Source organism: Podarcis melisellensis (genome assembly GCF_964234715.1).
Source record: "Podarcis melisellensis genome assembly, chromosome: 2".
Taxonomy (NCBI): Eukaryota; Metazoa; Chordata; class Lepidosauria; order Squamata; family Lacertidae; genus Podarcis; species Podarcis melisellensis.
In genome coordinates this window covers 98,713,305-98,740,383 of record NC_138529.1, presented here as the reverse complement: position 1 = coordinate 98,740,383, position 27,079 = coordinate 98,713,305, and the positions used below count along the sequence as shown (strand labels likewise).

Below are 27,079 nucleotides of genomic sequence, written 5' to 3'. Positions count from 1 at the left end.
GGGCCTTCTCGGTAGTGGCACCCACTCTGTGGAACGCCCTCCCATCAGATGTCAAGGAAATAAACAACTATCTGACTTTTAGAAGACATCTGAAGGCAGCCCTGTTTAGGGTTAGGGTTAAGTTTTTAATGACTGATGTTTTAATATATTTTTAGTATTTTGTTGGAAGCCGCCTTGGGACGCAGGTGGCGCTGTGGGTTAAAGCCTCAGTGCCTAGGACTTGCCGATCGAAAGGTCGGCGGTTCGAATCCCTGTGGCGGGGTGTGCTCCCGCTGCTCGGTCCCAGCGCCTGCCAACCTAGCAGTTCGAAAGCACCTCCGGGTGCAAGTAGATAAATAGGGACCGCTTACCAGCGGGAAGGTAAACGGCGTTTCCGTGTGCGGCTCTGGCTCGCCAGATGCAGCTTTGTCACGCTGGCCATGTGACCCGGAAGTGTCTCCGGACAGCGCTGGCCCCTGGCCTCTTGAGTGAGATGGGAGCACAACCCCAGAGTCTGTCAAGACTGGCCCGTACGGGCAGGGGTACCTTTACCTTTACCTTTACTTGGAAGCCGCCCAGAGTGGCTGGGGTATAAATAAATTACTACCATCATCATCATCATCATCATCATCATCATCATTATTATTATTAGGCTAAGCTGAAATCCTTGCCCCTAACATGCTCATTTTTCATTTGGAGCGAATGCTTGCGAGAGCATGCCACCATGGACCATACTTCTCCGTGACCCCTCCATCACACCATGTGTGTTTCAATCATTTCCCAGCAAGCTTAATTCACCCCCTCCCAGTCGAGGCAACGTCGGTGGCTGCATGCCCTTCCACTTTTCTTGACTGACAACACACTGCACCCACCCCCTTTCACCCTGATATATATATATATATATATATTAATGGAGATTCTTGTGTGGCTGCCACATCAACGCACTTACCTGTACATCTGTTGGCTTCGTAGCAGCATTGCACTCGTTGTCATCTACCACGGACACGTAGGCACCAACCACGCATTTCACCGCTCTCATCTGATAGCCCTGCCCACATGTCGCAGTGCACTGTGGGGAAGGAAAGAAAGCTGTGGGGATAGCTATACTGCAAGCAAGCCTAAGGATGCGAGAAGGCAGCTTCCACTGAATCAGGCCCAAAGCCAATCTGGTCCAGCATCCTGTTCGCACAGTGGCCAACTAGACACCTATAGCAGGAGGAAGGTGCTTTTGTGCTTGCCAAAAGATGGGAACTATAGTTTTGGTGAGGACACAGAGAACCCTAGCCTGCCTCTCCGAACTATAGTTTCCCACAGAGAGGGAATTAATATCAAACCAGTTCAAATATATGCCCTATGTCCCAGGCTTCATAATGCACCTGCCTTAGTTCTAAATGCATTAAAAAGAGTCAAGGCAGTTCAAAGCACCTAACTTCTTTGGCCAAATCCAGAGTGATTTAAAATATAAAAAAGGAGCCCTTTCTCCTTCTTCAGTCGCTTCCATTTAAAATTAGGTCAAACGGTTAAAATGCGCTGCTTCCGTTGGAATCTTCCATGCTTCATTTATTCCCTTCAAATATACATGTGCAAGTGTTTAAATCATTTACCATATTGTGGATTACGAGCCTCGCATAATCTCTGTCACATTTCTTTACCGATTGACTCCTGCAACAACCTTAATAGAACACGATCATGACAGGAAGGCATGACCGGCTGAAGAGAAGTTTGTGTGGTCTGGACAGGTTTATTCATTTACTTGTTTTGAAAGTATAATTAGATGAGAGCTGTTGCTGCACTGGAGACGGCAAATGAAGTCTCTCCGACAGATTGCTTGGAAGTTCTCATTCTGTGTATGATGTATTGTTAAAAAGGAAAAGGTCAACACAAAAAGTTGTGTCCGTGTGGGTTGTTTTTTTTAAGGATCCTTAAAGCCAGCTCTAAAGCAGACTTTATCAAAACCTGCCTTTCCTTTCCAGTGCTTATTCTTAGCTAAATTACTTGCTTTCAGGATCACAGCTGCATGGAAGAGTAATGGACTTTCAGCAGTGGCTCACAAGGTGGGGTGCAGCTTCAGTGCTGGTTTCCAGGGAGGTCTGATGCAGCAGGGAGGTTGGTGCGGTGCAAGCACACTGGTGGTTCTGCAGACGCATCTGCACCATGCCATCCTACCCGCCACCTCACCCCTCTCCCCCCACCAGTAAGAAGCACTGGCACGCCTTCTGGGAAATGAGTGCTGCTGCTCTGTGCCACCACTGCTGTATGCTTTGCATGTACAGTGGTGCCTCAGGTTAAGTACTTAATTCGTTCCGGAGGTCCGTACTTAACCTGAAACTGTTCTTAACCGGAAGCACCACTTTAGCTAATGGGGCCTCCTGCTGCTGCGCCGCCGGAGCACAATTTCTGTTCTCATCCTGAAGCAAAGTTCTTAAGCTGAGGTACTATTTCTGGGTTAGCAGAGTATGTAACCTGAAGCGTATGTAACCTGAAGCGTGTGTAATCCGAGGTACCACTGTATAGGGATCCTTGCCAACTGGTATCCAGGCTGGGGACCACCTCTCCCCGAGAGCGCATTAAGTGGTGGACTGCAAGTCTGCACTAACAACGCTGGTCTAAAATACCCACAGTCTGATTCAGCTGAAGGCATGAGTTCTTTGGAAGTCCAAGAACACTTTATTATTATGGTCAGCAAGCGAGCTAAGGCCAAGAGCCTCCATTTCTGGGATAAACATAAGACGGCAATGGATGTAAATATTTAAAGAGAAGGCGCAGCACTTCAACAGCGGCATGAGGCTGGCTCCCCTCTGGTTTACATTATGAGTAATTGTGGTGGAGCAGTTTGGAGACTGGGCTAGATGTGGCTTGAAATCACCACTTGCTGGGTCACTCACTCTCGTTCTTTGCTTAACCTAGGGTAATTGTGAAGGTAAAATGGGAACTGGAGCCATGAACGTTGCCTTGAACTCCCCCAAGGAAAATCAGGATATAAATGAAATAACTCAGTAAGCTCAAAGCCTTGTTCCTCCTTCTGGAGGCTCCCAGATGTAAAAAATGCAAAAGCCCACCCAAAGAAACATTCATTGGTTTATATATACATCACCTTATTTTAAAGAAACACAAATATTTCCAAAGCAACTGCAAAAGTGGTCCAGAGATGGAAGGGAGGAATCTGGGTGAGGCCAGGGAAGTTATCCAAGGTGGTCAGGGTACTTCCAAACCAGCCACGTTGCTCTATGAACATTATATTTGTGTTCAACAGTGGAATTTGCTGCCAAGGAGTGTGGTGGAGTCTCCTTCTTTGGAGGTCTTTAAGCAGAGGCTTGACAACCATATGTCAGGAGTGCTCTGATGGTGTTTCCTGCTTGGCAGGGGCTTGGACTCGATGGCCCTTGTGGTCTCTTCCAACTCTATGATTCTATGATTCTATGATTCATCCATAGGCTATTTGTCCAAGTAACAAAAAGTTGTCTTCTGCAGCTGCACCTGTGGCTCCACCATTGGAAGCCTTGAGCCTCTGTTTTGGGTGCTGGGACAGAAGTCATGACAAAGAGCCTGCATTTTTTTAAAAAAACACCACCCCAAAACAACATCTGCTGGAGTCCATGAAAAGCCCCATAGCAGTAAAAATGAGAAGAATGGCTTCAAATACCTGGCCCCAGGGTCCTACTTGCCACGCGGCACACTCCTGTTGCTGACAACTTTGCACGGAAACTGGTTTGCTCTCGGGATGGCAAAGCCTGTCATTCAATCGGTCTCCTCCAAACTGGCACCAGATCTGGCGGTGTTTGTGCCCTTTCCCGCAGGTTACCAAGCACTAAAAGAAGGAAATGGCAAGCTTTAGGCATGCATAAGCAGCTGCTCATCCAAAGCCAGTGAAACAATCACTGAAAAGCTAAATAAGATTGGTAAGATTTTTATGGAGTTGCCCTGGGACATTGGAACCGAAGGACAGCAAACTCTGGCCTCTGCTAATACCCAGGGGCCGAGGGAGCTGGCGTTTGTCCGCAGACAGCTTTAGGGGACCAAGGAAGAGCTGCCAAATATGCAGGACTGGTTGCAAAATGGATGGACCTGCAGCACAGGGAGGACACACCCAAACTTCCACTTGTCCCATGCCTAGAAAGCATGGTTCCAAGTGGTTTCCCCTTGTCCCTTCCCCAGGAAAAGCGTACTCTTTAGCTCAAAGCCTGTTTGCTGTTTGCTCCGAATGTGCGCTAAAGAGCAGTTTTCCCCAGAGCAAAGCAGTGGGACTTGTCTCTGTCCTCCACAGCCACTCCCTTTGTCTCTGTCCTCCACAGCCACTCCCTTCACAAACCCACAACTGCACTGCCTTCATTCTAAACAGACAACCGTTCAAGTTAGTTGTGACTTCAATGGGATTAAAGCCCATGTCAAAATGGAAGGTGGGTCACTTCCAGATCTCACCCCTGCTTTAGTCCCATTGAAATCACGACTAACTTGTATCATTGAGTTAAAAGCCTGATTAACTTGGTCTGAATTTAACCTGATATAGCACTGCAGTTCTAACACCAGGGAAAACCCCTTTTCTGCTGCCCTTCAAGGAGCAGGCAGAGGATTTTCCTGCCTCCTGCCCTTTTCTCCTGCTTGCTGCCTTTCAAACAACAGGCAGTGGCTGATCTCCGATCTTAGCGCTGTAGTCTGACACCATTAAGACCATTAAGATCAGATAGAGGCTTATCTTATTGCAATGGTGCTTAGCTCCAAGATTACAGATAAGAGATTTTTTATCTCCGATTTTAGAGCTTATATTGGAGATAACAGGTCTCTGTAACTCATGTCTCACAACTGATAGCAGTGGTTTGCCCAAAATGGCCACACAGACTAAATTTAGAGGTCTCACAGCCCTAATTAGGCCCCTGGGTCAGAAGTTTCTCAATGCTGGACTAAAGCGCAACTAATTTAGGCTATAATCCTCAGCGCTTACCTGGCACTAAGTCTCACTGAAGACATGTATAGGGTTACGTTTGCAATCCAACTCAATATTTTTTTTTGTCTGTGACTGCAAATATTGATCCCACAAACCTTGAAAACCAGAAAGGTCCACAAGATATGACGTTTTAGTTGGACCTGCAAACATGTAACACAAAATGGCAGCAGCTACCATTCAGGAAAAGGTTCGACGGGCTTTCCACTGGGGTTCAGATTCTAAGGCATTATCTCTAGGTGGTGAGGGATAATTCCAACCTGGAATTAAGGATTGCAACTTAACTACCATCCCTCACTAATCAAGGAGGAGGGGTGTGAGCAAAGTAAATCTCAGACTTGCTGAGAAGGAAAGGAAAAGGGAGAAAGAAGCGTGCACATATTTTCCTAATGATGGTGGCAAACTGATTCAGGGTGCTTCTGACATTACTGCACTGCAGCTTTCCCGTGAGCAAAATCTACAGTGCTGTTTACACCTTTAATGCAAAAAGCTCCTTACTTCTGACCAGTCGCCGGTCTTCCACTGCGGGCACGAGAGCTCGTTGCATCGCTGCACGGTCACCTTCTCCTGCTGGCTGCATTTACTGTCCTCCAGGACGTCATTGAAGGTGTTCATGCAGACAGCTCGGCGCCTCTTTGTGCCAGCCCCACAGCTCTTGGAGCACTGGAAGGAAGAAAAGCAGAGTCAACAGACAGCAGCTGAAAGGCCCACTCCCTGCTTGCCCCAGGTCAGGAGTGATGAGCTCCCATTCGTCAAAGAGTACCAGGAGGTAGTTCAGAAAAATACGAGGTAGGAATCTCGTTTCAGAAAATCCAATCTATAATGAATAGTTCTCCCCTAATTTTAAGGAACCGGGGGAATGTTCTTAAGTTTGGTCTTCAAAAGGTTTTATCACAGGGGTAGGCAACCTAAGGCCCAGGGGCTGGATGCGGCCCAATCACCTTCTAAATCCAGCCCACAGACGGTCCAGGAATCAGTGTGTTTTTACATGAGTAGAAGGTGTCCTTTTATTTAAAATGCATCTCTGGGTTATTTGTGGGGCATAGGAATTTGCTCATTATTATTTTTCAAAATATAGTCCGGCCCACCACATGGTCTGAGGGATTGTGGACCGGCCCATGGTTGAAAAAAGGTTGCTGACCCAATTTATCCATTCTAGGAAACGGTGAAAATGATGAGCCTCTTTCACTTCTGTACATGGTATGTAACCTAACAAACTTACAATATTCAATTATTGCTATTTGGCTTGCTAGCCTCCAGTTGACTAACAACATGTTTAAAATCAAAAACATTTCATCATTAACAGAGTTGTGCAAACACACACACACACCAGCAGCTACAAGAATGTTTAGCGGCACACTGGCAACAAAACAACACCATCTCAGTTCATCAAAAGCTGGGGGTGGGGGGTAAGTCTTTACCTGGTGCCAAAAAAAGATGTCAGTTTGGGAGCCAGGCGGACTGCACTGGAGAGAGCATTCCACAGACAGGGAACCACAACTGAGAAGGCCCTGTCCTTTTCATATATGTCTCTCTCTGTGTGTGTGTGTACACACAGAGACACATTCAGTACAAAGAAGCATCAGTGGAAGGAGCCACAGTAAGTGGCAGCACTTACTTCTGTCCAGGCAGAATAGCGCCACCCCCCAGTGTTACATTCTGCTGAACATTTTTCTCTAGAGCTTGGCTTGGGGATGCCGCTGCAGTACCGGTCATCAAATTTCTCGATTTTCCCTTCCAGCTTGCTGTACTTTGTGCAGGATATCTCCAGTGTCTGGTACCCCAATCCGCACTGAGCAGTGCATTCGCTCTTTCTCGCAACGTGCCACCTAGGGACAACCAAGGGCACCATGTTAGAAAAAACACTGACAAGACAGTGACAAATGAGCCTGAAACAGAGAAGAGAAGCAGAAATACAGGAAGCTGCCTTACACCCAAGTCAGACGAGTCCACGCAGCTCAGTATTTCCTTGGCATTGACTGGCAGCAGCTCTCCAAGGTTTCAGTCACGTAACATTCCCAGCCCTACCTGGAGATTCAATTCCTGCAGAGGGCTGGGCTAGATGAAACTCAGGGTTCTTTCCAACATTACAGTTCTGTGATTCTATGAGATGCCACGATTTGAACCTGGGCCCTTCTGCATGCAAGCAGACGCTCTCCCACTGAGCCTCAACCAAAGAAGACTTACAGTCCAATCTTAAACATGACCATATTCTCAAAAAGCAAAAAATCCTATATGAAGCTGCAGACTAATTGTCCATATAGCCTGGTACTGCCTGCTCTGACTGCCAGTGGCTCTTGGGGGACTTAGGTGGAGACCTTTCACATCACCTGCTACCTGAACTTTTCACTAAATGGAAATGCCAGAGTCTGAGGCTGGAACCTTCTGCACGCAAACCACATGCTTTTTACCACTAATCTATAGAACCTCACTGAACTTCCTTTAGACCTTGGATTTTTTAATAGGTGTTTTGAGCTTAGGACAGACACGGGGAACCTCAGACCTGGGGGCCAAATGCCGCCCTCCAGGCCTCTCTGCCTAGCTGTTGGAACTCTTCCAAAGTCACAGCCTTCAACAGTCTTGTCTCACCCCCTCCTGGAGTGTTTCTGCCTGACTAGAATGTGTGCTATTTTAACGCCTCTTGTTTGCCTGGATTAGAGGGCAGAGACGGGTGCGCATAGAAACTAGTCTACCATGCAAAATTTACGTATCTTGCTCCACCCACTTTTGCCAGTCTTCACCCACCACTGGCATACGAGCCCTGAAGATTGTTTAGAAGGGAATGTGTCCCTCAGGCTGGGAAAGATTCCCACCTCGGGCCTTGGTAATTGCCTGCTCCAGGACCAAGCAACCATTTTTCCCCATCGAGGGCTACGCTCCCTCTTTTCCCCCTTATATTTACTTAAACAATATTTTATTAAGACCTTTCATAACATATTATAATTTTTAAAAAAACCTGAACAAAAGCAAAGGAAGAAGAAAGGAAGAATGTAAAGTTCTCTTTTGCAGTTAAATCTTAACCTGTCCCACACAGAGAAAGGTGAGCCCTTCCAGCACTCACCTGGGAGCTTCCCTTTCTTCTCCCAGCCTCCCACCCTGGGAGAGCATCCCTTCCCTGCCTATCACACACAGGGTCCTTCATCCATCACCTTCAACTGCATATTAACCTGTCCTTAAGCATGAGTAAAGTAAAGGTTAAGGTACCCCGACCATTAGGTCCAGTCACGGACGACTCTGGGGTTGCACGCTCATCTCGCTCTATAGGCCGAGGGAGCCGGTGTTTGCCCGCAGACAGCTTCCGGGTCATGTGGCCAGCATGACTAAGCCGCTTCTGGCAAACCAGAGCAGTGCACAGAAACACCGTTTACCTTCCTGCTGGAGCGGTACCTATTTATCTACTTGCACTTGACATGCTTTCGAACTGCTAGGTTGGCAGGAGCAGGGACCGAACAACGGGAGCTCACCTTGTCGCGGGGATTCGAACTGCTGACCTTCTGATCAGCAAGCCCTAGGCTCTGTGGTTTAGACCACAGTGCCACCCGCGTCCCCTTTAAGCCTGAGTAGAAGACCACAAAAAATACAAAAGAATGGAGCAGAGCAAAAACACCAAGTGTTTGATACAGTGGTTTTGAACCATGGAACTGCTTCACATTGCAGCCTCTCCAGTGAGGAGCTGGTGTTTTACGGACACATGGAGAGAACAACCTTAGTGCTGTAATCTCACAATCCTCGGGAAGGAGCCTAAAGAGCACACAAACAACGAAGAGTGCCAGGAGCCACCGGACACTGCCCTGGAAGTGTGGCAGTCACGAAGTTTGGAAGCTTTTGCTAGCTTCCTCTTCTTGGCAAAACCACAGCATGGCATGCAATGCTCCAGCGGAAGGAACACTCTGACACCATGGGGAGCAGCCATTACAGGCCTCTACGCTGCCATCTGCAACACATTCGGAAACATTTTAACGCCCCCCAGCTGCAAGTGCAGAAGACAGAGGAAGGTGGGGCTACTTTTCACTGGAAGATGCTCCTTAAAGAACAGAACTTTCCACGAAATAAGGAACAGTTGCTGTTGGATAGACAAGACTTTTTTCCATCAACAGGCTCTCGTGTCCACTGCATTAACAAGTAAGTGGCTGGCAGACGGAACTGTGTAAAGAAAGCATGGAATGAAACACTCCAGAGTAGAGTAAATCTCACAATGCTATTTTAAAGCCTTGTTTTCCCTCTGCCAGGACTGGGCCAGCTCCTCCAGCAGTAGCACTGCTCCTAAATAGAGTATGCTACAGGGGTGACTTACTTAACTTAAGCTGGCAACCCAGCCAGATGGGCAGGTAATAATGATGGTGATAATGATGATGAAGGTGATAATAATAATAATAATAATAATAATAATAATAATAATAATAATAATGTTCTGCCCATTTCCTATACCAAGGATATCTCTGCCCAAGACAAGTGTCCTGAGCAGGTGTAGCAATGCTGTCCTGCACTGGCTTTTAAAGGAGGGTAGTAAACTTGCAATAACAAGTTTCTTTAAAACAACAACCGAAGATTACATAGCAGAATTTTTATCTCATAAAAGATCTGGTTGTGCTTGTTCTAGAATGAATGCACATTCAGCAACGTTTACTATCTGGGTGGACCACTATGAAGGGAGGGCACGTGACGAGGAAGAGGAGTGAATGCAGATGCGTTCGTGCTAACACAATGCTTTAAAAGGCATCCCCTAAGTCTTCTCCCCAAAGCCAAAACGTGTGTGTGATCTGCCAAGGACAAGTGCCAGAAAAAAAGGGACTGTCTCATGACAAATAGGGATTTTTTCGAGTGTATGCAATTCTGGTTGCCAGATGGATGCAGAACTAAGGGAGAGAAAAATTGGAGAGGGGAGCAAAACAGAGAAAGACTGTTGTCATTTGTTTTGTGGAGCTTAAGTGTTCTGAAACCGGAGGAATCATTTGTGTTCTATGGTACTATGATGCTCTGAAGGGAAAAAAAGAGAATAAACACAGTGGAGGTTGATCCATTAGAGTGAATGGGCAATTGCTCCACCAACTGAAGTCTTTCCGCAGTCAGGCTACACTTGCCTGCCTTCTTACCTACAACCAGTCCAGGGGGTGACCCTAGCTGTCAGCTTCCTCTTCCTTAGTCTCTGTTTTGCTGCCAGAGGATGGGGTCCAAACTATAATGAGTTGGCCCTGTCTGTCATTGGCTCTGGCGCCACCTACTGTTGGCCTCCCTTGCCTTCTGCCCTACCAGTCTCAATGGGCTACAGACTCCTGGGAGCAAGTGCTCTTTCCCCATCTAAAACAGGGACACTTATTATCCTTTCAGAGAACAGGCTACCTGACAACTCTCAGCAACAGGAAATGCATTTTCGCACACATTTTTGTGTGGGAGGATTGCACTGCAAAATCTGGAGAATGCCAAATTTCGAAGGCTAGTTATGTGTCAGCCTGCGCACTGTTTCAAGAAGTGTGGATTTTCCCCCTTGTCCCTGCTCAGGCAAGGGCAGCAGAAACGGACTCTCCAGAAACCAAGGAAAACCTCAACACTGCACACTTTGATTTTTAGCAAAAATCCGCCATGAAAACACAGATGTTAGGAAAGGCCTAATATATATAAAGCACCATATGTACAGACTATCTTTGGGGCAGCGGTAGGGGAGAGGGGTGTTGATACCTTAATTCACAGTTTGTATTACACAACTCAGTTACTGGGTCCGGCTGGGGAATCCGATCACATCTTTGGTCAGATACTGTGAGCTGGTCGGATTCTCGGGTGCAAACAAGTTTCCTTTTTCGTTCCCCTAAAATAGAAAAGCATAGTTTTATGAGGCCTATAGAAAGAGATACATACCCCTTATTTCTCAAAACTTCACTTCTCGTCTTCCACAAACTGGTTTACACGTCCTTGCATCAGGCTGCACACAGGCCTCGCCTCTACGAAGCCCTATATATAGTTTTTTTTATATATGTGCGCAAATTGTCTCTCAAAAGCCTCCTCCCTGTTTGTGGGCAGAGAAATTGGGAGGACCAGGTTCGGGGGGGGGACGATGCTCTCCATTACCAATGGCAGTAAGCACCACTGGTTAGGAAGGGACGTGACAGCAGGAGCAACTATGTTGGCAGCCAGGACATCATTTTACATGCTCCACAATGTGTCTGTTCCGCATAACTGCGGGTGGTGTGTGTGTGCAGAGAGGACAGGAGGATGGCAGCTGTAGAGAATATCCAGAGAAATATTCTATTACATCTGTGGTCTTTTATTTGGTTGTGGTGGGTGAGGATAACGAAAACCTCAGACATTTTCTCAGAAAGATGTCTGACAAACTTTGGTTCGGCTGTAGTTTTAACTCCTCCTTCTTTTTATCCTTTGTTAGGGCATCACATTACTCCTTTCCTGTTGTCCTTTACATTACTGGACCACGACTTCCATAATCCCTCTGCACTGGCCATGAATGGGAGCTGTTATCCAACAACATCTGGAATGACATAGGTTCTCCACCCCTGCTAAAAAGTAGGACAATGGCTTCAAGGCTTATTTTGGTTGTTAAAGACTGAGTGTATTGGAGACCTTGATTTCTGCCTTGGTGGCTATGCTCAAATGCTGCCTTCAAGAAGCAGGATTCTGTGTACAGTACTATGCTTTGAGGCTTGGTTATTGACAAAGAGAGGCCTGGGTATGACAGGCCTCTCTTTGTTAAGACAGATCCTGTTCCACATCCCATTAAGGCCCAAATGGCCAATCTGTAATAGTGAATGGTTGCACCAATGCTGGAGTTTCTGCCTAGTGAAGGAAATGGAAAAGAATGCTTCGGCCAGTGCCCATAATTCATTCTACTTGCTGTGTATACATTTGTGACATCAAGTTATCCTGACTACCAAGATTTAGATCTTTCATTCTCAGTAAACTGCAGGCCGCTTTGTTTATGCATCCTGAGCCCAGGGGTATTCAGTGCTCTTCCCAGGATGCAGCTGCTGTGTACCTGGCTGTGAAAAGAGGATTCAGCTAATGGCTGATTCTGCTAGGCCAGAAGAGGTTGGGGTGACTTTGCATGGTATCCTGGGAAGAACTTGTGCTTCCAGCTAAAGAGGAACAGCCAGAACCTGTGAAAAAGCACTGTCGAAAATATGGTAACCAGGGGAATAGACTTTTCTGTGAGCAAGCCCAATTTGTGGTGCTGACAATGAATTTACAGCCTTCAAGATGGTGTTTAGAGAACCACAATGCTGGAAAAGGCAAGTAGGCTATCAAGACAAGCAGGGTCCTTCACAATTCAACAAGTGTTTCTTTGCCAAATTGTTTGCCGCCCTGCTGAGCTGCTCATTAGCAGTTCTTTCAATACAGGCACTTACCCTCCCCTCCAATGCCACTCACCAAGGAAGCAGGATTTCTGACTTCACAGTGAGAGCCAGAGTGGTCCAGGAAACAGAGTACTAGCCTTGTTTGGGAAACTTGTCATGGACTCATTGCATGCCTTTGGGCAAGTCGCTATCTCTCAGTTTCAGTTTCCTAGCTGAAAAACTAGACTAATGAAGACTTTCTTGTCAGGAGCTTTCAGGGCCAGAACTGCGCACTCTGGGTTGTGAGTTATCCGAACTGCAGCCTGGTACCTGTCTCTAGCAGGAACATGGCTCTGGACTGGCTCTGCCAACCCAGGCTGGCCTCTTGGACAGGAAGTGCTGTAAAAGACTTCCTATAGGGACTTGGATCTCTCCTGAGTGATGAGGTTTTCCTGGCTCTTTTTCTGCATGATCCTCAGTTCTGACTTGCTGCCCTTTGTTTCCCCAGCTTTGGTTCATTTCTAACAGTTGCCTTGACACTTCCTCAAAGGGTTTTTCTATACACTGGGGCAGAGGGGGAACCTCTGGACCACCGAATGTGTGCTGAACTTCAAGTCCCATCATCCCTGGCCTTTGGCCGTGCTTGCTAGGGCTTATGGGAGTTGTAGTTTAGCAAACATCTAGAGGGCCAAAGGTTCCCCACTCTTGCTGTGCAGGTTCAATCTCTGTCATCTGTAGGTAGGTCTGGGGAAGACCCCTTTCTGAACCCCTTGGAGAGCCACTGCCAGTAACTATATGAGCTATGTTCCACTTTGCAAATTAGAATCATGGGATCATAGAGTTGAAAGTGACCACGAGGTCACAAACAAAGCAAGAATCTTTTGCCCAACATGGGGCTCAAACCCACAACCCTGAGATTAGGAGAATCACACTCTACCCACTGAGCTATCCAAGTGCTATCTAAATTAATTGTAGGGGCAGGGGGAATTCATTCATTTAAAAACATTTCTAAACCTTTAAAGATCAGTAGGAAGTATGCACAAGTACAACATAGGTTCATACCGTAGAAGAAGAAGAAGAAGAAGAGTTTGGATTTGATATCCCGCCTTTCACTCCCCTTCAGGAGTCTCAAAGCGGCTAACATTCTCCTTTCCCTTCCTCCCCCACAACAAACACTCTGTGAGGTGAGTGGGGCTGAGAGACTTCAAAGAAGTGTGACTGGCCCAAGGTCACCCAGCAGCTGCATGTGGAGGAGCGGAGACGCGAACCCGGTTCCCCAGATTAGGAGACTACCGCTCTTAACCACTACACCACACTGGCTCCCGTAGTGAAACCTATGATGGCTATGGGCAGTAGTTGCATTGTTCAGATGTTGTAGGAGTTGGGACTGATTCATACATCATTTGGGATGTTGTTCAAGGAGAAGCAACTCATTCCTGCTCCTGCTTTCACTTCTTCCACCCCACTCTTACGATCAACTGTGTAATCTCCAATATCAGAACAGTCTGCATGATGCTCTAAAGACAGGTGGACACCAGGATGCACTAAACACGTTCCGTTCCATACGCTTCACTTAGCAGCCCAAGCTGCCTTTGGACAGCGCCTTCCAAAAGGGGGCTCAGATTTCTGCAAGCAAAACTGCAGTGTCTACTTGCACACACTTAACCATTTACGCTATGGCTTCGCCTTGAGCAGGGCAAGGTAAGAAGCCACCTGCCAGCAGAATGGTCAGCCATTAGTCTGTGGAGGAAGCAGGAAATCTGAAGCGTTAAGGAGGGGCCTCGGCATTATCACGTGACTTGCAGATAGTATGCATCATTCCACTATGACAGTTCTCGGAAAACAAAACGCTTGAATTTTATCAGAAGCTAAAAGCAGACATGAGAAGCGGAGTTGTCATCACCACCAGAATCGAGGATAAAGCATTCAATACAGAAGATGATGGTGATAATGATGATGATTTTTTAAAATAAAAAAAACCCTAAGACCACATACCTTGGCATAGTTTACTGCAGTGCTGCCAAGGGCCATAGATATTCCAATAAAACTGCTGAGGTTTATCTTCAATGGGGATATTGAATGTGTATCGAACATCAGGGTTATATAAATTACCCACCGATAAAACCTAAGAGGGAGGAAAAAAGCATAAGGTGAAAAGAATTATCTCAGCTATTACAATTTAGAAGAACAGTATTTATGAGGTTTTCATTTTAAAGCGAGATGTTTCTAACCTGAAGAACTATTTCTTGGTCAATACGGTATGTAGAATTGATCCTTTCCACAGGGGTGTCTGAGCCACTGTATTCTATCACCGCATTTCCAACTTTGATTTCCTTCTTAAACATGCTGACAACGTAGTCTCCGTTTAATATGAAGCCTTCGTTACTCGACAATGCTGTGCAGATAGAAACAACAACAAGCAGGGACACAGAATCAGTGTAATCTGCTTGCCTAGATAAGAAAGGACGTTATTCGAAAGCCATCTGATTTACATAATGCTCAAAATGAACTCGGGGATGTCTATCTCCAGAAGCAACCAAGACAGAACAAGACTGGGAGGGAACCAGAGACCGCCTGCACTGATTTATGTACTCCTTATTCATTTTGTTCCCTTTATTGCTTCTGTCTCACTGTCCCTTCCTGACAGAAGCCCAAAGCAGCCAGCAGCAAAACCAAAAGCAACTAGATTAATACAAAAGCATCAGGCTGTCAATATAATGAAACACTGGCAGACAGGAAAACATAAACCAAGTCAAACTCAAATTCAAGTTGAATTCCTTGCAGCGCTGGTGTCCCCATGCTCCCATTCTTGACCTCATTTGTACAATGATGGGAGCTGCTTCTCCATGTTGTGATCCCAGTGTGTGTGTGTGTGTCTAGTTCTCCCACTACTGCAGCCTAACCCCTGACAGCTTTCCACCTTGGCAATACAGCCCAAAGTCCAAAAAGGCTTCCCTACTACCCCTGAACAATGACTTGGAAAATCAGCACAAATCCACCAAATAGTTGGAAATCCAGGAATAATTAGCCCCTACTAAAGGCTGTTCTTCAGGTAAGCAACAGTAGAGACCAATTCAGTCAGTCACTGGAACTCAGGCAAGGCAATGGTGATTGCATCACACTTTTTTTTTTGGCTGCTGCAACCGAGTAGTTGTCAAAGGGTTGGTGTGGGCACCGGCTGGCCCTGTTTGTTAAGGAGCCACTGAAGACCCTGAATGCAAGATGCAGATGCTGCAACGCTGCACTGGAGGGGCACAGCATAGCGCTTACACATGCTCTGCTTGGAAAGATTCCATGTTTGATCCCCTGCACCTCCAGCCAGGGTTGCAGCTCAGTGGTATAAGGAAGAACCCTGGCTCAGCGGTAGAGCAGCCACTTTGCATTCAGAAGGTTCTATGTTCAATCCCAAGCTCCTCCCAAGTTGGGATGGGAGAGAGTCCTGTCAGAAACCCTGGAGAGCTGCTGCATAGGCAATGCGGAGCTAGATGATCAATTGTTTGACTCTGCACAAGGCAGTTGTCTGTGTTGCAAGCTCTAAAGTAAAAGGCTTTCTGTATCAATACTGTGAAGGACATGCATCTCAAGCTTGGAAAGAGGGAGTTATTAAAAAAAAATAGACAATTCTGGAATGGTGCAAATTTGAAAGGGTGCAAATATGGAGGGATATGTGAAGCTCCTCACAGTGAAGTCAGGAGAACCAGCAACCATAAAAAGGTGCCTGATTCCTCCTTCACGTTCCTGCCGGACCCTGATACCAGACGTGGCGAGATTGGCTACAGACCTTGCACTTCAAGTGGTGGGTGCTGATAAAACACCTGCCTCAGGAAGAGGAAGACCAGAAGCAGCAGAAGAGGAAGTGGGATGACAAAGGTGAAAGTTTTCCAGGGGTCATTTACCTTTTACCTTACTCTACCCAAATACTGGGACGCAGGTGGCGCTGTGGGTTAAACCACAGAGCCTAGGGCTTGCCGATCAGAAGGTCGGCAGTTCGAATCCCCGCAATGGGGTGAGCTCCCATTGCTCGGTCCCTGCTCTTGCCAACCTAGCAGTTCGAAAGCAGATTGAAGTGCAAGTAGATAAATAGGTACCGCTCCAGCAGGAAGGTAAACAGCGTTTACGTGCGCTGCTCTGGTTCGCCAGAAGCGACATAGTCATGCTGGCCACAAGACCCAGAAGCTCTAAGCCGGCTCGCTCGGCCAATAAAGCGAGATGAGTGCCACAACCCCAGAGTCGGCCACGACTGGACCTAATGGTCAGGGGTCCCTTTACCTTTTACCTTTACCCAAATACTGCATTTAAGAAATGCAACAGAGGCATCCATTTGGCCTCTTTTTCAAATTTCCCTGGATTGTGCTTGCTTCAGATTCAAATACATGTATAAAATATACACAAATCAGCAAACACGGACGTGCTCATGTACAAAATCTGGAGTCTACAAGCATGCAGCATACCAAAACCCAAGACACAAATGCTCATGGACACAAATGTCTATATCCTCTCACATCAACCCAACCTTTCACACAACCAGTACAGAGACACTTCAACACTCTCCCTAATGCAAACGTGAACATCCCACACCTGTATCAGTTCATTCTCTCTTATCTTCCTAAACAGAACACACTTGTAGGATGGAAGTTAACTCCACCGCACAACACCTTGATTTAGCTATAAAGAAATACTAAAACAAGAGGATCTAGTTAAAACATCTGAAGCTGACCATCCAAATGGGAGATTCGGAGGTGTTTGGCCAGCACCGTATTTTGCGTTTTGCTTCATGCCAAACATGAGCAACACACAAAAATGTCAAAAAGCTTAAAAGTCTAAAAGCTTTCTCTAAAAGGGACGGTTTCCTGAAAACAGCAGTCTGCTGCACAAATTCACACTAATGCGATTATGTAGTTAATTTCCTAAGTTAGTTTCCCCACCATTTCACCCATCACAGCTACTATATTAGCCCTAAAGGAGTACTCGAGTTGCACAGAAAGGAAGGTGTTCTCTGAAAAGGCCTGCAAGAGATAAAAAGCTATCACACTGCAAAGGGACAAGGAAGGGGAACTTTCAAAGCACACAGAATCCAGCCACTGTTGCTTTTAGTTTCTATGGAAGCCGCCCAGAGTGGCTGGGGAGGCCCAGCTAGACGGGCGGGGTATAAATAATAAATTATTATTATTATTATTATTATTATTATTATTATTATTATTATTATTATTATTATTATTTTCACGCAGGGGTGGGCTCTTACGGTGCCAAACGACACTGAAACCCACAACAAATCTGAGTCCTTCCTCTCGCGGGAGGGTGAGGTAGTGAGACAAAAAAGGTACACCTCTCAGTTGAAGATGTGGTTGGATACTTACTAAAGCATGAATGTCACCTTTGACACAAACAGGCCACCATAAGAGGAAATGAAAAGTTCTCAGGGCGAGAGGAAATAAAACACTAGCTTCAAGTAAGACACACTGGATCAGGTGGGAGTCGCTCCGCCATCTTATTTGTGCAAGGAAACCTTTGCTAAGCTGTTACCCAACAGATGCTATTGACTAAAACTCCCATCAGCCCCAGCCAGCACAATGCTGATGGGAGTTGTAGCACAAAGCATCTGGAGAGCACAAGGTTGGCTAAGGCTAGCATAAGGTATATTAGTGGCTCCCCATTTGTGGAATGCTTTCCCCAGCGAGGTCCATTTTTAGGAGCCAGGCGAAAACATTCCTCTTCAACCAGGCCTTTGGCTGATTAATATTCTACAGCCTTTTAAATGTGCTTTTGGGAGCAGGGGGCTATTGTTTTGTTGGTTTTGTTTTATCTACATATTTCTGTCTTTATCTTATATTTTTACCTTGTGAGCTGTCCTGAGATCTTTTGACGAAAGGCAGTATATAAATCTTAATAATAATAATAATAATAATAATAATAATAATAATAATAATAATAATGCATTTTATTAAATACTTCTGAAGGCAGCTCTGGGTGAGTTTCCTTCTTTTGCTCCATGCTAGGTTTTGATTGAGAATGGGCTGATATACATTTTTGCTACAGAACCATCAGGACTCAATATCCAGCACAGAGGAACTCTGCATCAGATGACCTTTGAGTTCTTTCCATACTGGAAGTCCCGTGTTAGCCCGATGGAAATATAAGCACGTCAAGAAAACAGCATGGTTTTGCCACTGCTAACAAGTGCCATGTCTTACCAAGGTAGTTATCATCTTCTGGTTTCCCTGAGTAACTATGCTGCCGCACATCGATATTTGTAGCACCAGCCGGTATGCGTATCACAGTGTTATAACCTGGGGAAATAAACTAGAAAGTCAAGCTTGTCATGCATTTGTATCCTCTGCTTTTCTTTCTAAATCATCTTAGTAAAGAGGGCAGGAAACCAACGTAAAAATCTGGAGTTATGTCAATTAAATTAGTTGTTTGGTGTGATCACAAAGTAGCAAGAAACTCACATTTCTGGTAGCTAAAGTGAATTCCTCCTTATTATAAGTGTTAGATGTTTGAGCGCATCATGCACGGTTAAGGGGATTTTCCATCCTGGTATTCTGCCCAGGTAAAGTTTTCTGCGACCAATTCTTACCATAGTGCACCGTGTTGAATGTCCCTGCAATGGTTTTGCACGAGGAATTGTCACCGCCACACACACCGCACTTATCTCTCCTGGCTTTCGAATTGAGCACGTGATCACATCCAGCTTGCTTTAGAGAAAGAAAAGTTCAGAACTAGATTGAACAAATACGGAAAACAGGATAGCGTTTAGCAGGGCTCCAAATTGAAAACATGCATCTGCCACCGAAGGCCTCCGACTGCCTCGCTCATTCGTTTCTTTTCTAACGTGCTCTGCTGAAGCTATAATTATAGCCATCTTCCAATTAGGACTTGAAAAACGAGTCTCTTCCAGGCCCGCCATGTGAAGAGCAAAACCACTCAGCGTGGCGGGGAGAAAAGGTGGGGGGAGAGCTAAGGAGCTGTGGGGGGCAGGATTACACCGTGGTTAAAAGTCACACGGACGTGGGATAGGGTCATTATCAAAATGGCATTGGTGTATTTATTAAGTATTTGTAAACTGCTCTTTTCATAAAAGCATACTGAGGAGGGAGCACAGCATGCAAAGTTATAATAAAACGAGCAAAACCGTCCATTAAGACATAATTAAAACATCAATAAAACAGTAAGTAGATACTGGTTGGTTAAAGGGGGGGATTCATGTTGTGAAGGCCTGCCTAAACCACACAGTGAAGTGGAAATGCCTAAAAGAAGGCAGGGGTGGTTCCTGTGGAAACACCACTGGCAAGGCCTGAACCTGCCACACTATAGTCTTGGTTCCCAGTGAAGGCCAGCTAAACCTGAGAGAAGTGGGAAAGCATCAGTTGTAGGGCCATCAGAAGTCAGGTGGTCCTTAATGTGAAGTTACTTTTTTCCAGGCTTTGTATTTTAACAATTGTTTTTTCCTGTTTTAAATTGTTTTGACTGTGTGGGAGGTGGGGCAGGCTGGGTAAGGAGGGGGACGTGGCACAGGTGTTTAGTGACTTAGCCATGTGCCAGACCTGAGGAATTGTGGTTGTCCTGTCAACCAGCCCTCGGGTCTGCGGCTGCTGTTGCTGAATGCCAGGTTGGCTCTGAGGTTGGCCACGATCTGATTGTGGATGAGGAGGCTGGTCTGGTCTGTATCACTGAGACCTGGATGGGTGAGCAGGGTGGAGTTGTTCTCACCCAGCTGTAAGGTAAAGGTAAAGGACTCCTGGACGGTTAAGTCCAGTCAAAGGCGACTATGGGGGTGCGGCGCTCATCTCGCTTTCAGGCTGAGGAGCTGGCGTTTGTCCACAGACAGCTTTCCGAATCATGTGGCTAGCATGACTAAACTGCTTCTGGCACAATGGAACACCGTGATGAAAGCCAGAGCGCACGGAAACGCAGTTTACCTTCCCGCCATAGCGGTATCTATCTACTTGCACTGGTGTGCTTTCAAACTGCAAGGTTGGCAGGAGCTAGGACAGAGCAACAGGAGCGCACCCCGGCGCAGGGATTCAAACCTTCTGATCAGCAAGCCCAAGAGGTCCAGTGGTTTAGACCACAGCGCCACTTGCGCCCACCTGGGAACTTGGTGTAGCTTCAGGGCACACTTGAGGGTCGGGGATGGGGAGTTGCTGTGGTGGAGGAAAACTCCAGTCAAATGCAATCAAAGACTGGTTCATCATCAAGACTACCTAGTGGCGGTGAAGAGAGCGAAGAAGGCAGGCACTCTCAGGGAAACTGATTTTCTAGATCCATTTCAGTCAGGGGTTAGTTCGGATTTTGGCACAGGAACTACAATCCTTTACTCCTTTGTATTAATGGTAGAGGAAGCAGCAAAATCTGTTATACGATTTAGATGCCGGAGGTTCTGTGGAGTTCATATCCCACAGAACCATTTTGGGAACTGACTGGCCTGTTTGTCCCATCCAAAGTGGATTCTGTCTGGACTGTATGAAGCCTCCAGGTTCTGGCACACAGCCAACACACAGGCATGTACCAGGGCCCCACAGAATCCATCCCTATCATGGCTATTATGTGGGGAATGAAACCTCACTCCTCATACACTTAAAACCCCTCATTATTTTGTGATTTGGGGCTTTGGCAAGATACACCAAATGCGGTTGTTAAGGCAGCTGGGTAATACAAAACAGAACCCTAAAGGGGATATATTACAGTCTAAAGCAGATAACAAGGCTCTTGGGTTTAATTTAAGATAAAGAGTACGGAATAGAGCAGAAGTGGGGAGTCTTTAGTCCTGATTAGGGCCCCCAGGCCTTCCCATTTGGCCCACAAAGCCATTTAGGCCAAGTCATGTCCACATGCCCTATATCTGACGTCATATTTGCAGAGCACTATGCAGAAACTGGTCATCGTGAGCACAGGTGACTGACTGACTGGTGGTGCGCCCACCCGTGAAACCTGGAGAAAGGCCCTCAGGATCCAACTCGTGGAAGAGGAATGAGCTGGTTCCTCAAAGAGAGTTAGCCAGTTAAACCGAAGGAGGCTGTATTTACCCGACAAAGTCCTTGTACACAGATGTCATTTGTGTCTGGGCCACAAGGAGTGCCATCAATAACTCTGTCCCTGAGCTGATAATACGCCGTGTTTCCTGCCACTCTGCAGAAGAGCTTGCACCTATCTTTCATTAAAACTGCCAAGAGAAAGAAAGGAGAGAGAGAGAGGAGAAAACCAAGTTAACTTAGTGCTGGTTGTTTACTTTGTATGGTGAGAGAACACTCTTATTCACTCTCCCACAACTCTGAGCTAATGTCCCTTCCCTCACAGGCCAATAATCAGATGCCAGCACCTCCTTGACCAAATGAGGCACTCATTTGCCCAGCTGGGTTGCTCTCAGCTCAGTTGCCATGGCGGCAGAAGGTTGGTGGCGGTGGTGGAGCGGCCTATGGCTGCAGGCAGGTGACTGATTCTACTAGGCCAGGTGGTAAAAGTAAACTGGACAGCGGAGGCAGGGCTCCAGTGAAGAACAGCGGGAGGAAATCATCACGAGGCAGCTCCCCACAACTTCCTCCTTAGACTGTCATGTTGCAAGGTTGAAATCACTGTATCCTGAAAATCTCTAGAGATCTTTCCTGCATTCATCTGACAGCTCCTCACTCCCAATATTGTAACTTGCTATTTAAATAACGTAAGGGAGCTTTTGTCAGACCAAACTAGTCCCATGAATGTCTTTTCTGTGGGGGCAGAGAGGCCTCATGTTAAGGCTTTGCTCTTTAAAATGTTGGCGCGAATCAACCCTGGGGCTAGGAACAATACACAGAATTAAGCTGCAAGGTGTGTGTTCCTTGCATCTAGTCCACAGATGAGGGACCCATTAAACTCAAGGGCTTCATTTCCTTCATGGCAACTTCTCAGCTCCTGGACTTGGGCTTCCCCACCCCAATCTAATTGCTGGATTGTTTTGATATACTTACTTCCGCTGTATTTTGGAACCCAGCGCACATTAGGAGGTAGACCGTTAATGTTAAAATGCTTCCCATCGAAGACTGCACATTGCTCATCGCGGAAATCTTTCTTTTGCTTTGAACATGGTTCAGTGTTGCAGGATTTAAATTTCATTCGTCGTCCCACACAGTATTTTCCACCATTTTTGGGTCTTGAAAAAAAGAGATGGGATAAGTATACAGTTACAAATTATAACATTAATTAATAAAACCCAACCCTCTCACACAACTCATCCATTTTTTGAAGCCTTGACTAGTTCTTTGATCCTTTCACTTCTTTCCAACTTTTAAACCACAATCTTGGTCACATCAGACATACTGATAGCTGTGATGGTACTTTGTCCCACGTGATTTAAGAGACAAAGAAGTGTTGTGCTCACTCACTCTTTGCTTCCTTCTCTTGTGTGCCTAATGCCATACTTCCAGGGTTTGTCAGACCAGAGTTTCTTGTTACATCCAAACCAGGAAACCGTGTTTTAAGCTCTTTCTAAAATCCTGGCTTGCAAACAAGAATCAAACCAGGTTTGTAACATAGGAAGAAATTCAGGGTAACATTATCATAACCTTTCTATCGCAGCGAGCATTTCAGCTTGCCAGACGGAACAGTACCCCCTCTCTTCCCCCCATGTGCTGTTCTGGGGCTTCTCCCAACCCCACCAGAGCACAACACTTTTTCCTCAGTCTAATAGACCAGTGGCTCCTAAACCTCTCCCTATGGACTGCTTGAAAATCACTGAGAGCCTTAGAGGACCACTTAGCAGCTTTTCTGCCTGTTGCACTTACAATGCATTGTGCTAGGTACTGTATAATTTTAAATTGTATTTTTATTGCTTCTTTTATTTCATATATATGGTGATTTGAATCCCATATAATTCAAATTATAACCCAATAAAATGAATGCATGAAATGAAAGCAGCAAGAAAAATCCAATTAAAAATCAGTATGAATATTTAATGCAATGGATCTGCCATCTCTCCACTTCAGCCACAAATCCGCAGACCACTTAAACAAAGCTCACGGACTACTGGTGGTCTGTGGACCAGTTTAAGAACACCTGTAATAGTCCATTGGATTGAGATCATTATGTCTGAACTGGTGTTGTACGGTCAGGATTTCTCAGCACAGAAGGAGAAGATGAGGAATCTGAACTGACTTCAGTTCTCCAAAATATTTTTGCCACTCGTGGCAAACACAACCCACCAGCCTTGTATGACATGCCTGCAGAAGCTAATATTTCACTGCTTGCCTGGACTGATATAGATTACCAGGCAGGCCACAATATATGGGTGATGGGCTTCATTTAGAGTGAAGAGTCACACACTGTGTAGGCTGGCTCCCTTGTTTCTGAACAGAATTATAGAGGGCTGCTTCGTTCTGATTATGAATCACTAACATGACCTTCCAGTATTGTTATAAGGATTGATGAGGTAAGAACTGTCAAGCACGTGGGTGTTCTCCTTGCAAAACAAGTTTGCACACTGCATTTCATATGTGACAGCACATACATACCATTCCCCCAGTGGAGATGATCTGTGCAGAATAAAATGTCACAAATAAAGCCGTGTTGAGACCAAGAGCCAAGGCACACCAGTCACTTAATATGAAAATCTGGATTGTGAACAGTACACAGTCTGCTGGACTCTCTTGGTTCTCAACAAGATACTGCAGGATCCATTTAAGAGCTAATTACATGACAGAAAATATCCCTCCCTTTATTGCGAAAAGCTAATAAATTAATCCACAATTGTTTCAAAGAAAATTAGGCTGCAATCTTATGCCCACTTTCCTAAGAGTAAGCTATGATGAACTCAGTGGGATTTACTTCTGAGTAGGCATGTACAAAGGTCCGTATAGTTAAAGCTATGGTTTCCCAGTAGTGATGTATGGAAGTGAGAGCTGGACCATAAAGAAGGTTGATCGCCGAAGAATTGATGCTTTTGAATTATGGTGCTGGAGGAGACTCTTGAGAGTCCCATGAACTGCAAGAAGATCAAACCTCTCCATTCTGAAGGAAATTAGCCCTGAGTGCTCACTGGAAGGACAGATCCTGAAGCTGAGGATCCAATACGGACACGACTAAACAACAATGCATGTACAGATTTTTTTCAAACCATGACACCAAAAACAAGTTTTTATGAGGACGGAACTTTTATTATTTGAAGAGAGCAAGCAACAATGTGTGGATTCCAATCCGCACGAAACTGGGTTTGAAGGCTGCTCACAATAAGTTTTCAAGGCAATACCATTTTCCTGTGCAATTTTTGATGTCAGAGGCAACACACTGCACATATGGTACTGTCACAAGCCGCAGGAAGCTGGGCTTTGCTGCCAAGCTATCATTCATCAGCTTCACGGTCCCATAATGAAACTTCCTTTCAATCAGGATGTTGGGGCTAAAACATACTTACAGCTCTGAAATTGATTTTTTTTTCTTTTCCAAACTAGCCCTTAACCACCCTAACAAATTTTATGACAACTTTGAAGTCTTTAAGGCTTCATACTAGCTTTGTCAGCAGCAAGCAGAGACAGATCTAAACCTGGCTCAATGTACTTTGAAGTGGAAGAAGTACCCACTGGCAGAGAGGGTATGTTCCCAATTAAGTACTGTCTCCAATATTGCCATGCCTTGTTCACAACTGCCATTTGGGACATTTCCTATTCTTATACAATCAAATACCATTCTGTTTTTTTCAGTAGATATACGAAATGAAATCTTTTTATGCATTCAGACAGTTGGAAAGACTCTTGGGCTATCAACCCAAACTTTCTGCTCTACAGCGGGAAAATATAGGCAGCTGTAGTCAGAAGGTTTTCTAGACTCATCTTAAGCTAATGGACCTGGCATGAGAGCAACATGAAGGGACAGGAGGTGACACAGAGTTCTGATTGTTTGCGTCAGGGAAACAGCAGGGGGGCGTGGAAGTAAGTGTGCCCATGTACAGCCCTGGCACAACTTGTTTCTGCTCCCACTCCTGTGTCCGGATCACCAGTGCTAGCAGGCATTCCCATTTTGCATACTAGGGGACCTCTGGGGGCGCTTACTGGTGGACCTCCCTCGGTCAGTAGAATGGCCTTTATGCCAGTTCCTAAGAACGTATAGCCCAGAGCAGGGTTTCCCAAACTTGGGTCTCCAGCTGTTCTTGGACTACAACTCCCATCATCCCTAGCTAGCAAGACCAGTGGTCAGGGATAATGGGGATTGTGGTCCAACAACAGCTGGAGACCCAAGTTTGGGAAACCCTAAATAAATAAATAAAATCTATAGCTAAAAACACGGAGAGCAAAAAATATTAAAAGGATGAAAGAATGCCATATAAGAAAGTCCAACATAACAGATGTCCCAGCTGTTAAAGTGAGTTTATACTTCTGCCATATTTACTCCAATTTTACTTTTACTGTTGAAATTATGACCATTGTTTTAATTGCTGCTTTTTATTCTTTCGCTGTGACGCTATCCTACTTGCCAGCTTGTAAATCAGTTATGTTGAAGAGATGGGATACAAACATTTTTAAGCATATGCGATGTGTATATGATTGTCAACATAGATTTGCAAACGTGGTTGAGGCCAGTCTTGCTTTGTCTTCCCCATGTGGCATCCAGTAAGTACACCAATCCCATCCATCAGTGGCTTATCTTAAGCCTTTTTTCTACCTTGGGGACTCAGCAGAGCTTCGCGGGGAGACGGGGTCTGCTCTGCTCATTCCTTTGATTGCTATGAAAGCATAGTCTGCTTGCACAGCCACTTACATCTTCTTAGAAAGAGCTGGTCCGTGTATGTGTCAGAATAAATTCATTTTAAATAAATTTTAAAAAAAACACTGGCAGCAAAAGCTCAGGATAAGGCAGTGAGTGTCTTGGGCTTTATGAGCACCATCAAGTTTAATGGGGAGGCAGCACTAAGCCAGGGAAAAGAGGTTTCACTTGGCCTCCTCTTCCCTTTCTCCTCCCAGCTCACTCTTAGTACCATTGTCCTTCGACACGGCCAACTAGGGATGAGTGAAATCTGCCAATTTCTATTTCGTCCCCTTTCTCGTTTTTCCAATCTTAAGTTCAGTTCCCAGTATTTCATCACCAGTTTGCAACTCCTTTTTCTTTTTAAAAAATAAGTCTTCATGAAAAACCATCTGCAGTTTAGGGAGAGAATTTCTCCTAATGTACACATTGTTGAGGGACGTGGGTGGCGCTGTGGGTTAAACCACAGAGCCTAGGGCTTGCCGATCAGAAGGTCGGCGGTTCGAATCCCCGCGATGGGGTGAGCTCCTGTTGCTCGGTCCCAGCTCCTGCCAACCTAGCAGTTCAAAAGCATGTCAAAGTACAAGTAGATAAATAGGTACCACTCCGGCGGGAAGGTAAATGGCGTTTCCGTGTGCTGCTCTGGTTCGCCAGAAGTGGCTTAGTCATGCTGGCCACATGACCCAGAAGCTGTACGCCGGCTCCCTCGGCCAATAAAGCGAGATGAGCGCTGCAACCCCAGAGTCGGCCACGACTGGACCTAACGGTCAGGGGTCCCTTTACCTTTACACATTGTTGTATGTAATTATGCAATTTCTTACAAAGCATCCCCAATATAACTTGTTTCCCCACTAATGTATGCATATTAATGCACACTCATTATGCATTTGTGCATTTCTGCGTACTTAACTTGGCAAGACAACCGCACTGGAAAATTCAGAGGTGTGTGAACTTTTATAGATGGCCGTGGTTCGGTTAGAATGTTGATTCAGAAAGTGAGAATTTGCTATGTTTATCTTGTATATGTGAATGGAGTCCTATTTCTCCCTCATGCCTACTGCTACACCACACCCCAAGCTCTTTAAGAAATCTACTGACGTATGAGAATGAGAGCAGTCTATGGTTGCCTTGTGAGACAAAATCACTTACAAGTATTCAGAAGTACTATTTGGCC

The 27,079-nt window shown here is 45.7% G+C and overlaps 1 protein-coding gene across 4 annotated transcripts in view; it reads right to left on the bottom strand.

The window, feature by feature from the left end:
• The window catches only part of ADAMTS9 (ADAM metallopeptidase with thrombospondin type 1 motif 9), a 139,645-nt gene that overhangs the window by 68,443 nt on the left and 44,123 nt on the right, over positions 1-27,079 (bottom strand). For all 4 annotated transcript variants that reach the window (XM_081901292.1, XM_081901290.1, XM_081901291.1 and 1 more), the window contains 11 exons: positions 22,143-22,324; positions 21,225-21,361; positions 18,776-18,893; positions 18,390-18,485; positions 14,430-14,593; positions 14,194-14,323; positions 10,595-10,721; positions 6,537-6,747; positions 5,417-5,581; positions 3,623-3,787; positions 929-1,048 (listed from right to left, as the gene is read on the bottom strand). In XM_081901292.1, the coding sequence (XP_081757418.1) occupies positions 929-1,048; positions 3,623-3,787; positions 5,417-5,581; positions 6,537-6,747; positions 10,595-10,721; positions 14,194-14,323; positions 14,430-14,593; positions 18,390-18,485; positions 18,776-18,893; positions 21,225-21,361; positions 22,143-22,324 (1,615 nt within the window). The remainder of the gene's footprint in view (positions 1-928; positions 1,049-3,622; positions 3,788-5,416; positions 5,582-6,536; positions 6,748-10,594; positions 10,722-14,193; positions 14,324-14,429; positions 14,594-18,389; positions 18,486-18,775; positions 18,894-21,224; positions 21,362-22,142; positions 22,325-27,079) is intronic.